Genomic DNA, 17,428 nt, shown 5'->3' on the forward strand with positions numbered 1-17,428 from the left:
GGTTTTGTTTGTGTTTTTTGTTTTTTTGCATATATATTAACACGAGGTTGACCCCCAATCTAGCAAAGGACACAATGACATTCTTAATTGTCTTCTTCACCAAGGCAACTGTCTATATAAGAAAACTGCATAAACTTCATTTTTGTGCCAGCATGAAAATTTTTAGTTATCTTAGGTTTTATTTAACCTACCTGATAAAAATATCTAAATCATGCTCCTTTAAAGAAGGAAAATGAATCAGAAGAAATGGCAAATTTGTTGTAAAAATTGCAACCCAGATCTGTTCTCCAGGTAAATACTTTAGCAATTAATAAATATAATATTAAATTCAAAGAAAAGAATTGATTCAAATTAGTTGGTTTTCACTATTATTTATATATTTTTATTATATATAAAAAATATAAGAACCACATATTTTCTTTATTGATTAAGGTATTACATATGTGCCCTTATCCCTCCATTGCCCCCACCCCTACTCACACCCTCACTCCCCTAGTATCTGTATCCATTGTTTATGCTTATTTGCATGCATAAAAGTCCTTTGGTTGATTTCTTAACGACTCCCTTCCCCTGTCTTCCCTCTGAAATTTGACGATCTGATGGATGCTTCTCTGTCTGTGGATCGGTTTTTGTTCATTAGTTTATGTTGTTCATTATATTTCACAAATGAGTGAGATCATATGATATTTATCTTTCTCTGACTGACTGATTTTGCTTAGCATAATGCTCTCCAGATCCATTCATGCTGTTGCAAATTCTGGGAGTTCCTTCCTTTTAAAAGCAGTCTAGTATTCCATTGTGTAGATGTACCACAGTTTTCTAATCCACTCATCTGCTGATGGGCACTTGGAGTGTTTCCAAATCTTAGCTATTGTAAATTGTGCTGCTATGAACATAGGGGTGCATATATCCTTTCTGACGGCTGTTTCTAATTTCTTGGGATATTTTCCTAGAAGTGGGGTTACTAGGTCAAATGGAAGTTCTATTTTTAGTTTTCTGAGGGAACTCCATATTGGAGAACCACAATTAATACTATTTCTTATTTAGCAATTTATTTATTTCTTTTAATTTACTTTTGTAAATTGTTTTTATTTATTGATTTTTTTAAGAGGGAGGGAGGGAGGGAGGGAGAGAGAGAGAGAGAGAGAGAGAGAGAGAGAGAGAGAGAGAGAGATCACTTTGTTGTTACACTTGATGCATTCATTGGTTGATTCTTGTATGTGTCTTGATGGGGGATGACACCTGCCACTTTGGCATGTGAAGAAAATGCTCTAACCAACTGTGCCACTTAACTAGGCCATTTTTTTTTTTTTTTTAACAATTTAGACTTAATCATCCTTCTCCTTCTTCCTTATACTTCTTTACCCTTCCCCCACCAATGTTGGAGCTTTGTTTCCATGTAGCCTTATTTCACAAAAAATAGTTTATTTGAAATTAAGCAGTAGACAGAATTGAAAATTGTGATATATTCATATATATATATATATATATATATAATAAATTAAATTACTACCACTAATTTTCATTAAAAAATATCCTAGATATAACAGTGAATAAACAAGAGAAAGATCACCATAATCATTGAGCTGACAGTTGGGCGGGTGAGGGGGGCAAAATATTAATAAAAAATAACACTGTAACGAAAGACAAGTTTTAATTTGCCAGTCTCATCTATGACATGAAGCAGATTGCATGATACAATAATCAGAGAGAACAGTGAAGTTTTCTTGAAGGAAACAATGTTTAAAATATTAAAAAAGCACACAGATACAAGGCAAACTGGCTGCAAAAGAAAACTTCAGATAGGGAGTGGCATGTACTGAAGGCATTTTGTTAAGATTTACACATTCTATGAATGCTTTAAAAAATTTTTTATAGTAAAAGTATTTTATTGCAACCAAACACACGTATACTGATTTCTATGATGTGTTATTTTTTATTTGTTAGTATGAATGTCACTGCTGTTATTAATAATATATATTTTTTGTGCTTATCAGCATATTACTATAAATCAACAATTTAATTTCAGCTACTTGTTCTGGACTGAATGGGGACAGATGCCATGCATTGGAAAGGCTCGCTTAGATGGCTCAGAGAAGGTTGTCCTTGTAAGCATGGGAATCGCATGGCCTAATGGCATCTCCATTGACTATGAGGTCTGTGGGATTTTCTTTCTTAAATATGTAGATATTTAAATAACTGCCAATGTGATTGATCCTCTTTTAGCATTCTCTTAGTTTCTCAATGAAACCATCAAACAGGATACGCCCCACTTTATCTGAATTAATAATTGCCATAGTTTTCTCAACTTTAATCAGTGCTTTTATCTAACAGTTGAATAAAAACTTCAGTTGATAAAATTTATAAAGGATGGATCTTATTTATATGAAAGTATGAATTTCTCTATTGTATTACAAATATTGTATTTGTTGAATGAATGAGTAAAAGAAAGCATTGATTATACACCTTGTGTTTCCTACAGTTTACTTTTCAATGCTTTTTTTTTTTATTACAGCATGCTTTAGATTTTTCTTTCTGTATTTTATTTTCTTGCACATTGCATTTTCACAATTCAAAATAGCTAAAATAAGAATGTCTGCTTTTGTATAAATCAATATTTTAAGATGCTTCATCATGTAATTTGTAAAATTCCAATTAAAATAATTATATTTAGCAGTGGACAGAAGTGAAAGGTATTATGTATTCAGTTATACATCATAAATTAAATATTTAATACCACTAATTTTCATTTTCAAAAATATTCTAGTTGCCTATAGCTATAGGTATAAAGAAGTGAATAAACAAGAGTAAAGATCACTGGACTCATTGAGCTGACAGTCTTATTTTCCTAACAAAACAATCAAAACACAGCTTGTAATGTTACTTTTCAATTGATCTTTAGGAAAATAAATTGTACTGGTGTGATGCTCGCACAGACAAAATAGAAAGAATCGACCTTGAGACTGGAGGGAGTCGCGAGGTGGTGCTGGCAGGGAGCAACGTGGACATGTTTTCCGTTGCAGTCTTTGGGGCTTACATCTACTGGTCTGACAGGTAATTTATTTCTTCATGAGCCTTTGAGACTCAGAATGCTTTTTCGGTGCCCGTTAGTCCTTCCCCCTTGTAGGATTAGCCGTTCCTCAGCAAGGTCACGGAAAGGTCTCACCAACCGTGTAATTTCCGCAGGAAAAGGCCGACAGTCTTCCTCTTCCAGGCTCAGTCATTTCAATGTCACAGATGAAAAGCTGGTTTCTTTCCCTTTTGCTGGGATATCTGTCATCTTGAGCTTATATGACTCACTTGGTTTGAATCAAAGAGTGTTGATCATGTATGTCCATCTTCTTGGCAGAGCACATGCCAACGGGTCCATCAGGAGAGGCCACAAAAATGATGCCACAGAAATCGTAACCATGAGAACGGGGCTTGGAGTCAACCTGAAGGAGGTTAAAATCTTTAACCGAGTAAGAGAGAAAGGTTAGCCTTCTCACATAATAAATATACTTTATGCTACTTCTTCCTCTTATTTCTTTTTAACATTTATCAAACTTAGGTTAATTCATATTTGAGTCCAAAACTTCACAGCCTTTTTTTTTTTTTTTTGGAGGGGGAGGGGAGGGGAGAGGGGTGTCTAATTTCTTACAAAACTTATATAGTAGCTTAATGAAATAAATGTATGATAGTTCATATGTAGGTATATTTGCTTAGGACAGTTTATGTATATGGGCAGGTTATATTCCTGGTATGATTTCAATATAGTTTGGGCTAAGTAATACAGAAAAACTTGATACACATATTTTGAAACTGATATGACAGTGATTTGGATGTTTTTTTAAAATTACCTTCATTAAAGTAATATTTGGTTTAAGCTCATTAAAATAAATTGCATTTAATTTTCTTGATATTCAAAGAAAGGTATAATACTGTTGAAGATGATAGATTCACAGAGAATTAGTCTGATGGAGAAATCTTAATAACATATTACATTTTCACTCAAAACTGGAGTAGAAAACTTATTCCCAAAATTCTTAAGATGTTAGGCATATTGGAGCCATAAATTCCTTTCATACTTTATGTACTTCATAGATACAGAGAATTAAGTAGTACATGTTTTTTTTTAATAAAATCATTTCATGTTTTTAGTGAATCTGCCACTTATGCAAAATATTACAGTATAGTACATATAACTTATGGTATTCTTAATATTAAGTTTCAAAAAAGAGTTATACACTTAACGAGCAGATAAAAGGAAATTCTAAGTGCTTTTATTTGGATGGTGAGAGAAGTAGAAGAATGTGATCTTTGAAATAAGAAATCAGAGATTTTAAGATTGTGTGATTTTTAAAACTCAGTACTTTATAGTATTTGGTTTTTGATGACCATTTTAAAATTAAGAATAAAAAACCAAAATATTAAATGTTAATTTTTTAAATATTTATGTTAGATAATATATTTGGAAAACAAAAGAGAAACATAAATACATGTGTGTGTATATGTTATCCTTTTTCAATCCTTAGGGACCAATGTCTGTGCCAAGGACAATGGTGGATGTCAGCAACTTTGTCTTTATAGAGGGAATTCCCGTAGAACTTGTGCCTGTGCTCATGGTTACTTGGCAGAGGATGGAGTTACTTGCCTGAGGCATGAAGGCTATTTGCTGTATTCAGGGAGAACAATATTAAAAAGTATACATCTTTCTGATGAAACCAATTTGAACTCACCAGTAAGGCCATATGAGAATCCACACTATTTCAAGAATGTCATAGCCTTGGCTTTTGACTATAATCAACAAAGAAGAGGTACCAACCGGATTTTTTACAGTGATGCACACTTTGGAAATATACAGCTTATTAAAGATAACTGGGAAGACAGACAAGTGATTGTTGAAAGTAAGTACAAGAATTTATTTTAAAATACTTTGATGGAAATGAGTATCATTTGGATTAGTAGAGAAATTAGAGTGGTAATTCCATGGAGGAATAACATTTTCTTAAAGTTTATATTAAGAATTAATGCAACTAAATTTTCCAACCCCCCCAAAAGTCAAAGAACTGCTAGCATGTACAGCAAGCATGTTGAACTCCTGGCTTGCGGACTGCATGCCTCATTTATTTGGCCTGTGTTAGCCTTTGAGTTTGACATGCTTGACAGCATATGTATTACGATAATTTGCCTCTAATCATGGAACTTTCAATATATTCCCTCATAATGTTTCTTATAAATACTAGAAAGTAGATTAAAATTAATGGAAAATTCTTTTCAGTATAAAAAGTACTAATTTTATTTCACTGGATAAAAGTATATCTTTAAGAATATCTTCTTTTTTTAAAAGAATATCTTCTTAATTATATTTAGTGAATTTATTTTCTCAAATTAATATTTTAATATATATATATATATATATATATATATATATATATATATATGTACAGTCTTGATAAGAAAATGTCATTAAAATAAATACTTTATTATTTTAGATACTTTATTAATCAAGCATAATATTGTGTGGATTATCCATTTATAATTTAGGGAAACCTTTTTCCTATCATCCAGCTTTTACAAGGACTATCTTCATATTCCTCGGCGTCTCTCCTTTTTCTATCTTTATGTGATTTCTATATATTCCCCACTTTTCCACTTCTGCTATACTGAGGTCAATCACTTTTGTTACATTTTAAATTGTAAAATACTGTATATATTTATTATAAAGGTTTCAAGTCATATGGGCCTAAAATGATCTTTCTGCCTCTACATACAACATTAATTCAATGTATTTACTCATAATTGGAGATTGTTATGCCTCTAGAATTTATTGTGTGTGTGTGTGTGTGTGTGTGTGTGTGTGTGTGTGTGTGTGTGTTGTTGGTGGTTACAAAAATAGAATGGTCCTATATACATTATTCGGCTCCCCTTTTTCACCTATATCTTGAAAAGCTTCCATTTCAGTACATAAAGCTGTATCTTATTATTTTGAAAGCCTGGTCCTAATTCTATACTAAGGATAAAGTAATTTACTTGATCATTTTCTTATTGATAAACATTTAGGCTGTTTCTGGTATCTCATCATTTCTTACAATGGCACAGTAACATTTGCACATATAAGTATGTGTATTCACACATATGGTATTTTTAGCATAAAATCCTAGGAAAAGAATTGCAATGTCGGTGTTTATTTTATTATTTTATAGCTGATTGAATCTCTCTCTAAAAAGACCATATCATTTTATGTTTTCAACAATTGTCTATAAAAAGCCTATTTTTCCTTACCTTTGCCAACAGTGATTTTATAATTTTTATCTTATGTCTAACACATAAAAATGTCAACATATATTAATACACAATTACCTGGTAGCTAATGAGCTCCAGCATCTAATTGTATGTTTATTCATATAAAAATAGATATTTTAGATCAAACTTTGTACTGTACACACCATGCTATATCTGCCACTGCTAAATTTGTTCTTTCAACATTTAATATCCTTAACAATCCATTTTGTTTGTTCAGATTATATAGAGCCTTTCCAAATGAGTTCAAGTATATACTTTATAAACATATTTACTATACAAATATACATTCTTATTCTTTTATTCCCAAGGTTATTGATAATTTCATACCAATTTGTATATTTTAGCTCATACCAGATTGGCTGTGTGTGTGTGTGTGTGTGCGTGTGTGTGTGTGAAAATACAACTATTACAGTACTGATCACAGAGTTCAGATGTATTTGATTCTTTAGGAATATCTCTATGAAGTTTACATTATAATATGCTTTGGTCTTCCATTTTCCTAGGCTTGTGCAATTCAGAGTTGGAAGTGCTCATATTATATCCATAATATATTAATAATCTTATTCATTTGTTGTGCTCCAAATTTTATTTTGTCAGGCACCCTGGAAGTAAAAATGAATATAGGTTCATAGACTTTAGAGGCCACAGTTTAAGAGGAAAGCTACAAATGAATAACATAGAATTCACAAGATTCCAAAGACCCAGAGAATTTTTAAAAATCTGCTTGGGAAGGGTAGAGGAGTCCATTGAGCTGAGTTGAGGAAATTTAAAGAATCAATAGGTGTCTGTCAGTTGATTGGGTCAGGTGAAGAGGAGGCTAGAAGGAAGAATAATTCTAGACATGTGATTTCCTAGACATCCCCAATTCATGTTCAAGGAGTCTAAGAGATCAAAACTGTCTTCATAATAATACTAGATATTTTCCTTTTAAAACTGTGTTGAAATCTGCGCTGATAGTGCAGAAGCAATGGTGGCTGAATTTCTAATTAGGGGTGTCGAACTCAATCAGAGAAGGGGCCAAAATCTAAAATCCAGCCTAAATCGCAGATCGAATGGTTTACTGAACAGTCATAAACTGTCATTGTGATGGAAACGCAGCGGAGTGCAGTGATGACAGCGCGGTGCGGGCCACATTGCAAGGCCTGGCTGGACGGATTTGGCCCGCGGGCCTTGTGTTTGACACATGTGCTAGACTAATCAAAACAGTGGCACTGCCCTGCTAGTGTGGCTCAATTAGTTGAAAAATCAGCCTATGCACCTGTCAGGGCCAGCCTTATGGTTGAACCAGGCTGTCATAGGGAGGTGGGAATTAAGAAAAGAAAGAAAGACAGGAAAGTGGGATCGGGGTGGCTGCAAGCCATTGAGAGACTGCAGCAGCTTTATTAATGGCATAATGCCTTTTATACACACTTGAATAGGAGGTCTGTCAAGAGGAATATACTCTTTGTTCCTCTTAATCTCTAAGGGAGAGATAGAGCAGAAAGGCAAATTCTCAGTACAGCAAATCTCAGTAAATAGTTACAGACTTCTTGGTAAGCCATGAAAGGTTGGTCTCATTCTACTGATGATCACCATCCAAACAAGACTGGGAAAACTATGTGGGTAGGGGACTGAACCTTGTCTGTCCCTTCGGATGCAAGGACCATGTCAGCTTACACCTGGTCTCCAACATGCACCAAAGGTCACAGGTTAGATTCCCAGTCAGGGGACATACCTGGGTTACAGGTTCAGTACCCACTCAGGGCATGTGCAGAGGGTGGTCAATCTCTCTCTCTCTAAGCTTGTCCTCAGGTGAGGATTCAAAACAAAACAAAATAAAAAACAGTGGCACCAGACTGTACTAATAGCAATTGTAATTTTCACTGCCACTTATTAAAGTAGCAAAAAAAAAAAAAAAAAAAGGCAGTTCACTTCACATCTTTGAAAAAAAAGTAAAAAATTAATTTTTATTATATTCTGATACTTCAGTACATACCTTTTAGACATCTTATGTGATAACAATGTACATAAAACACTTTTTATGCATTCTGCAGTATGCATTCATGGTTTCCTTTACCTGAAGCAAACCCTGCATTTGTGTGATTATTTGAATTCCAGCTTCTTTTAAGAAATGTTATTTTTCACTTGAAAGAATAAGAAACAGACACACTATAGTTATTCAAACCTAGGTGTGTGACAGACATTTTCTAGATAATTGGTACAATTGGTCTGTCACTACAAGGAAATATGTTATTGTGTTCATTGCAAATATTAAAAATCAAGCTTTGAGTTAGAATTAAAACTTTGTAAGACATATACTTGATATCTTTCCAATACTTAAATGTTTTTCTGATGAGGTGAGTGGTAATATTACTAATGTGAATTTTGGGGTATTGCATAATGTTGTGTGTCATCATCTGACAGATATAAATAACTCAGAAAACAAATATTTTCCAAATAATATGATAAAATGATGCATTGGTAAATGATCCATTCAGAGTTCAAGATAAACCAATGAGTGTTAATGTAATAGAAGATAAGAAGTTCATCATGGTGTTTCCTGATACCACATTGAAGTTAACCTTCAAGTAATGACCACTTGTCACATGTTGGGTAGTATAAAATAATATCCCTTCTCAACTTCATGGCTGTGTGAAGCTGTATTTTCTTCACATAATGCCAACTAAAACACCACAATAGACAGGATGAGAAAGTAGATGTGAGAATTAAGCTGTCTTCTAGTAATCCAGACTTTAAACAGATTTGTAAAATTATAAGAAAATGTTTTATTTTTATTTAAAAACATAGCTACTTACTTAGATGTTATCTATATAAATGTGCAACTAATTCATTTTTGTTATTTTAAAATAAATTAATTCACCTTAAAAACAAAGTTATTAATTTAAAGTTCTAATATAATAAATAGCTATAGTATTTACTATAGTATAACATAGTAAATAACCTAACTCAAATATACAACATATCTGTGGAGTCCTTGATTATTTTTAAGAGTTCAAAACACCTCAGATCAAAAAGATTGCAAACTACTAGATTAAGGGATTATATATTTTTTTGAATAAAGATTTGAAAAAGCACAAAGTAGACAAGAAGTCACATATCATTTGGTATGATTAAATATATTTTATTGATGTTTTACAGAGAGGAGGAGAGAGGGATAGAGAGCTAGAAACGTCGATGAGAGAGAAACATCGACCAACTGCCTCTTGCACACCCCCTACCGGGATGTGCCCGCAACCAACATACATGCCCCTGACCAGAATCAAACCTGGGAACTTTCAGTCCACAGACCAATGCTCTACCACTGAGCCAAACTGGTTTCGGCTCATTTGGTATGATTAAAACATGGGTGTATAAAGCATGAATTGGTGTTAGATGTAGCTGTAAGAACCCAATATCTTAGAATTTGGTCTGCCAACATAAGTTTTATTGATATATAATTAACACACCATAAAATTCACCTGGTGAAAGTATACAGTTCAATAGTAATATTGAATATTATTAATATTATATAATATAACATTATTAGATTTTATGTTTTTAACTTTGTTTTTATTGCTGATACTATTACAGATTTCCCCATCCCCCTCTTTGCCCACCTCTACCCATCTCCCATTCTCACTTCCCTTTGACTATCATCTCACTATTATCTGTATCCATGGACTAGGTATATATTTTCTTTGGCTAATCTCTTCACCTTCTTTCATCTGGTCCCCCACTCTGACAGCTGTCATTCTGTCCCATGTATCTATGCTTCTGGTTCTATTTTGTTCATCAATTTATTTTATTCATTTGATCCACATATAAGTGAGATCATATGGTATTTGTCTTTCTCTGACTGATTTATTTCACTGAGCATAATTAGTTTTTAAAATTAGGTAAATATATATGTATGTTTGTGTATGTAAAATACACAAAGTGACCTTAACTATTTTTAATTGTACAGTTTAGGGACATTAATTACATTCACACTATTGTACAACCATCACCATTGAATAAGAAATAATTAAAATGAAAACAACTAAAACAAATTTGTGCCAATATGGGAATTAAAAATATAACATCATAATAAAAATTAAAAAGAAATCCCTCATTGATAGAATAAAGTTTATGCAGGAATAGTGGGTTTGAAAATGAATAAATGGGATGTAAATTAATTAATGAGGGATTAATCCACAAATTAGAGAAAAAAATATAACAAAACAAACATGAGCACTGTTGTGAAACTTTGAAATAGTAAGTTCAATATACTTATAGCTGGTAGATATTGACTAACGCCAGAAAAGGAAGGGAAGAAAAGTTGCATTCAAGGAGATAATGATGGAGTTTACTAGAAATGAAGGAACAACTGGATTCTAAGATTGAAAATGTATTCTGAGTGCTAAGAAGATTAAGTCAGCTATCAAAATAAAACTTCAATTAATCATAAAAAATGGAAAACTTTAAAATGCTACCATAAGGAATAGAGAGACCACATGGACAAATGGTTTTAAGCAAACTACTCATCAGTAACATTGGTAATATTTACACACTTCTAAATATATATAATTTTATAATTGACTAAACTCTATCCAAAGTGAAGAGAAATAAGATTGTTTTAGACATAAAAAGTCAGCAACAGTATATCTACATATTCTCACAAATAAAGACATGAAATAATTGCTTCAAACTTGACTGTAATCCACAGTTTGAAGTAAATTTTGTATTTTACATTGTAACTTGGTATATATTTCAAAATTAAAAAAGCAATATCTTTATTCTGTAAGACCTATTCTGATGTTTTGTTTTAGCCAACCTAAGCATGGTTGTTTTTGTTTGTTTGTTTGTTTATTTTAACCAAACATTGTTTCAAACAAGGTCAAATGGTGTTTCTGCATTCAATAAATAATTAAGATATATAATTAAATGAAGCTACTCTTGAACTAGCAAGACAAACAAAGAATGCTGAAGACCTTAATGGAGAAAATTACAAAATGTTAGTGGACATTAAAATAACCTTAAATAAAGTGATAAAATATTTTCATTATAAGAAAACTCCAGTTCCACACCTATGGAAATTTGTCCCAAGTGTTCTGTAAGTTTAATGCAATTCCAAATGTCAAAATGACTTTTTCACAGAACTTCATACTAAAACTAAAACTCCACGCTGATACTAAAAAGTCTTATGGAAGAGCACAATTCCAACAATGGCTAAGGCAGTTTTAAAGAAACATACACTTGTAGTGTCTCCTTGACAAACACTTAACTTATTAAAAAGCTGTAACACTTAAAACGATATGATATTACCAAAAGAATATTAGAACAGGAAGCTCAGAAGCAGATCCAGATACACATATCTTGCAGGTGAATTTGTTATGCATTGCCACATTGGTAATTCAAGTCAATTAAATAACAGTGAGCTGCCTTTACTAGACTATGTTAGTACATTTTGTATGCAAGAGATAAAACGAAATTCTATCTCTAGCACATACTATACTCAAAAATAAGCTCTAAGTACATTGAGTGTAAATGTCATTTTTACCCTTAAATAAATTATAGAAGAATATTTTTATAAACTCAGAATAGTAACATATTTTAAAAATTAATCATAAAACATAATACAGTTGAAATTAAAAACACTTGCAATAGAAGATATAAAGGAATTTAAAAGGCAAAACAAATGAATACCAACAGAAGATATTTGTATTTCCTAAAAGCAAAAAGAATTGCAACTAAATTTTATAATATACCATTACAAAGACTAATAGAAGTATGGGTAAGTTATGATAAAATGCAATTCCTAGAAAAGAAAACATTCATATTAAAGTATATTCAAGCTCACAATTCATTAAAAATTTTCTAATCAAACAATGTGATACTATTTTCTATTCATGAATTTGACAAATTTTTTAAAAGTTTGATAATGTGGAGAAATTGGAATGTTCTTATACTTTTTTACAATGTTGTACAACCACTTAAGTGAGAGCCATTTTGAAATAATGGAAAAGCATCTATTCTTTCATACAGAAATTCCCACTTTTGGAGAAAGCTTAGGTATTTCTACCTTTAAAAAGACCAAAATGGTATATTTTATGACAGTTAAAAAGAACAACTTTAAAAAAACCAGTGTTGTGTACAGAGTGGAGCAAAAGTAGGTTTACATTTGTGAGTACCCAAAACATTAATTATTGCATTACTTTTAACCCATTTTCTCTACTCTGTATATACACATAGTTTATGGTTTTTTTAAATAAATATATTTTTATTGATTTTTTACAGAGGGGAAGGGAGAGAGATAGAGAGCTAGAAACATCGATGAGAGAGAAACATTAGCCAGCTGCCTCTTGTACACTCCCTACCGGGGATGTGCCCGCCCGCAACCAATGTATTATACATGCCCTTGACCGGAATTGAACCTGGGATCCTTCTGTCCGCAGACCAAAGCTCTACCACTGAGCCAAACCAGTTTTGGCCACATAGGTTTTTTTTTTTTTTTTTTTTTTTTTTTTAATCTCAAATACAACTTCATTAAAGCAGCCTTACTATAGCCAAAAAGTGGAAACAACCTAAGTGTACTTTGATGGATGAATGGATAAATATATTGTATTATTCAGTCATTTAATAAAGAATGAAATTTTGCCATTTGTGATAATATGGTACCTGGAGGGCATTAGGGGAAATAAAATAAGTCAGAGAAAGACAAATAATATATATGAAATCTAAAAAAGGAAAAAGGTTATATCAGGCTTGGGGGACTGCCCCAGCTGATCATGACACAAGGTCTGATAAGAATTCTGTTTGCAAAATAAAAATTTTTTTAAAAAGTAAAAAATTAAAAAATAAAACACAAAAAAAACCCCTTCTGGATCATGTCCATGTGAAAGAGAACTAGGGCCAATGTTTATTATAAAACTTAACCTTCACTAAGAAATGTATGACGAGATCTATAATTGTTATAGTTAGCAAGTCTGATTAAGAATGGAGAGAGGTTTTAGTTCTTCCTTGAATGTTTGGTAAAACTCTCCTGTGAAGCCACTCTGACCCTGGGCTTTTGTTTGCCGGGAGCTTTTTGATGACTGCTTCAATTTCTTCCATAGTTACTGGCCTATTGAGCTGTTTAGATTCTTGAGTTTTGTAAGGTTATATTTTTCTAGGAATATGTCCATTTCCTCCAGATTATCCAATTTTCTGAAATAGAGTTGTTGGTACTATTTTTTTAACAATCCTTTGTATTTCTGTGAGGTCTCTTGTTATCTCACCTCTTTCATTTCCTTTTGTTTATTTGGATCCTCTATCTTTGCTTCTGGGTGAGCCTGGCTGAAGGTTTATCAATCTTGTTTATAGTTTCAAAGAATCAGCTCTTGGTTTCATTGATCTTATTTATTTATTTATTTATTTATTTATTTATTTTATTTTTGGTCTCTGTCATTTATTTCCACTCTGATCTTTATTATTTCCTTCCTTTTGATCATGCTGGGCTTTTCTTATTGTTCTCTTTCTAATTCTTCAAGTTTCAGAGTTAGATGGTTTATTACCAATTTTTCTTGTTTTTTGAGGTAGGCCTATAATGCTATGAACTTCCCACTGAGGACTGCTTTCCCTGTGTTCCAAAGATTTTGAATTATTGAGTTTTCATTGTCGTTTGTTTCCAAAATGTGTTTTATTTCTTCTTTGATCTTTTTGGTAACCCACTCATTGTTTAATAATGTGCTATTCAGCCTCCAAGTGTTTGAGTTTTTGTGATGTTTCTACTATAATTGATTTCTAATTTTATGCCATTGTGATCTGAGAATGATTGCAATCCTCTTGAATTTGGAAAGACTTTTCCTGTGTCCCAATATGTGGTCTATCTTTGAATTGAACCTGGGACCTTCCAGTCCACAGATTGATGCTCTATCCGCTGAGCCAAACCGATTTTGGTGTTAATGGGGTTTTAAAGTCTCCTACTATGATTGTGTTGCTGTCAGTATCTCCCCTGATATCTTACAGAAGATTTTTTTTTAAATGTATTTGGCTGCTCCTGCATTGGGTGCATACAGGTTATATCTTCTTGTTGTATTAATCCCTTTAGAATTATGAAGTCTCTTTTTTCTGTTCTTCACTTTGAGGTCTATTTCATCAGAAATATATATTACTACCCCAGAATTTTTTTTCATTTCCATTTGCCTGATAGATATTTTTCTGTCCCTTCACTTTCAGTCTGTGTAAATCCCTTGTTCTGAGATGGGTCTCCTGTATATAGCATATATTTATATATCATGTTTTCTTATCAATTCACTCACTTGATGTCTTTTGATTGGAGCATTTAAACCATTTATATTTAATGTTATTGATAAGTACTTATTTATAGTCATTCCTATACTTTATGCCTATGTTCCTTCCTCTTTTTCTTTTCTTTTCTTTTTTTACAGCATTCCCTTTAGCATTTCTTGCATTGTTGGCTTGGTAGTGATAAACTCCCTTAGCCTTTTTTGTTTGCAAAGCTTCTGATTTCCCTTTCAATTTTGATTGATAGACTTGATGGATAGAGTATTCTTGGATACAGTCATTTGCTTTGCATCACTTTGTATACATCCTTCTATTCCCTTCTAGCTTGATGTGTTTCTGTTGAGAAATCATTTGATAATCTGATGGGAGTCCTTTGTAGGTCACTCTCTCTCTCTCTCTCTTGCACCATCTAAGATTCTCTCTTTGTCATTTACATTTGCCATTGTAAATATGACATGTCTTGGTGAGTGTCTTTTGGGATTCATCTTGCTTGGAACTCTCTGTATTTGTGTAACTTTTTTATTCCACATATCCAGAATGTTTTCTGTCATTATTTCTTCAATTAGATTTTCGAATCCTTGCTGCTCTTCTTGTCTTTCTGGAAGCCCTATTATATGTATGTTACTTCATTTTGTATTGTCCCAAAGCTCCCTTAGGCTTTCCTCCTGCTTTTTAATTTTTTTTCTCCAGTTGCTGTTCAGATTGAACTTGTTTCTCTACCTTATCTTCTAGGTCACTAATTTGGTCCTTTGCTTCTTCTAGTATACTGTTGAAACCTTCTATGGTGTTTTTGATTGTAGCTATGTCACTTTTGATTTCTTCCTGATTTTTGCATAGGTTGTTGATTTTCTCATTCATCTGGTATATGAACTGTATGACCATTACTCTGAATTATTTTTCTGTCATGTTGCATGCTTCCATTTCACTTATAGTATTTTCTTTCTTGGTGACTCCTCATTTTCATTCCTCTGGGAATTATATTGTCTCCCCCTTCTGACTATCACCAGAAGATTCAAACATCGAGTTGTATGGGCCTGGGCTGTGTGCAGTGGGAGCTTTGCACCACCCAAGTGTCACTGAAGATCTCCGACATTAAGACATGTGGCCATGCTCACTGAGGATTAGAGTCACCGGTGCTCAGTATGGCCTCATACACAAACCTAGGATCAGGGACCCCACCTGTGCCATGCAGAAACAGAGACCCCACTGGTGAGTGCTGAAAATCAGAGTCCCTTAGCACATGCCAGGAGTCAGATCCCCTGTGCCCTCACCAAGAATCGAGTATCAGAGTCTCTCTTGCTTGCTGTGGCCTTGTGCCAAGAATTAGAGTCCTTGTGTGTGCATGCACCAGGAATTGGAGTTACTGGCTCTTTATGTGAATGCACTGGAATCAAAGATCCGAAGCACATGTGATGTGGAATCAAGTCAAGTCATTGGTGCTCAGTGCTGCCTCTTGCCCAGAGTCCCAGTCTGCTTGGGGGACCGGGTTGCACAGTAGCACTGTATGGGCAGTAGTTTCACTCCTGCACTGTGGAAAACAGACTTCCATGTGCACTTGCCCAGGATCAAAGTCAGTGGCACTGCCGCCTCTCTGGGGCATGGGATTTGGTCACCCGATTGCATTGTGGGGAAAAGATTCCCAATGTCCATGAGCTCCCAGGATCAAATTCCAAATAGCAGCACTGCAGCTCTGTGTGAGTGGCTGGTCTAACAACCACAAGCCTGTGGGGAGGAGGATGGGCTCTGTGACTCACAGAAGTCTGTGGCCAGGATGTCTGGATTCTTGGTGCCTGTGGGTCTACAGATGTGGTCACAGGACCCAGTGGCTGCAGGGTCCCAGTTTGCATATGACACCAGACTGGATGGTGCTGAGGCCAGGATCCTAGTCTCAAGCTGTTCTATTTTTCAAGATGGCATGATCTCTGTGCCCATGCTGGCCATCCCTGGAGTGGCCATGGTGGCAGCGGGGTTCCATCATCTAAGGCTGCCAATTTGGCAGTGCTTGGAAGACCTGCAGGCTTGAACTGTCCCTAGCTCATACATACACACACCACACATGTTCACACACACCTCTATTGCTCCCTCAATCTCTCCCTTCCTACCTTCCTGCCAATTGCCATCTGTAAGCCACTTTAATCACCTAACAATTTATGTAATTAATGTGACTAAAAAAAGTTTTTTTATTTTGTTTTGTGTGTTTTTCCTAGTTTAGACTAGAACATAGGAGTTATAAATGGCAACTAAGGGGAAAAAATCTGTGATGTAGTGTTAGAGGAGGCATTTTTCATAGAAAGTAATAAAAGAAAGTATACATATTGGAACCTCCTTTTTCCTTTTGAGAGAGGTGTGGAATGAATTCAGCAGATGAAATCAATGTACTGTGAATTATAAATAGGGCTTTGAGGGCCTGGATGATGAATTCAAAATTTTTAAGAAAGAGCAGAGCACCTGTGCAAAAAGGCAAGGACACAAGTGAATCCAAATTTCCTAATCTGAAATATGGTTATCATTGGTAGTAGTGAAGTTACTTGCTATTGTTTGAAGGGGCAAGATATTTCAATTTCATATAATTGCTGAAATGTTCTGTTTTTTTTTTGTTGTTGTTGTTGTTGTTTTAGGTTTCTAATGCAAGAATAAATAAAGTTTGTGATAAATTAAAATGTGTTATCTTTATATTCAACTTGCTATTATGAGCTATTCAGAATAATATATCTAGTTTAAAATTCAAACAGAAAGGTGAGTGGAAGAGAGAGAGGAAGAGATAAAAGAAGGGAAGAATACTAAAAGAATTTACAGTAAAACAAACTTTTATATAATATGTTTCCCAGGTTAGTTTTTTTCTTTACTTGAGTTTTAATTATATAGCTTTAAAGTGGTATATGTAAAGATAGGTAAATAG

General features: G+C 33.6%; 1 protein-coding gene across 1 annotated transcript in view; it reads left to right on the forward strand.

Moving 5' to 3' along the window:
* Positions 1–17,428, forward strand: part of LRP1B (LDL receptor related protein 1B) — a 1,573,107-nt gene that overhangs the window by 1,187,938 nt on the left and 367,741 nt on the right. Inside the window, exons 38-41 of the mRNA XM_036421500.2 lie at positions 2,030–2,156; positions 2,903–3,054; positions 3,350–3,474; positions 4,515–4,886. Coding sequence (XP_036277393.2) covers positions 2,030–2,156; positions 2,903–3,054; positions 3,350–3,474; positions 4,515–4,886 — 776 coding nt within the window. The remainder of the gene's footprint in view (positions 1–2,029; positions 2,157–2,902; positions 3,055–3,349; positions 3,475–4,514; positions 4,887–17,428) is intronic.

This window comes from Pipistrellus kuhlii, unplaced genomic scaffold, assembly GCF_014108245.1.
Source record: "Pipistrellus kuhlii isolate mPipKuh1 unplaced genomic scaffold, mPipKuh1.p scaffold_m20_p_7, whole genome shotgun sequence".
NCBI classification, from domain to species: domain Eukaryota; kingdom Metazoa; phylum Chordata; class Mammalia; order Chiroptera; family Vespertilionidae; genus Pipistrellus; species Pipistrellus kuhlii.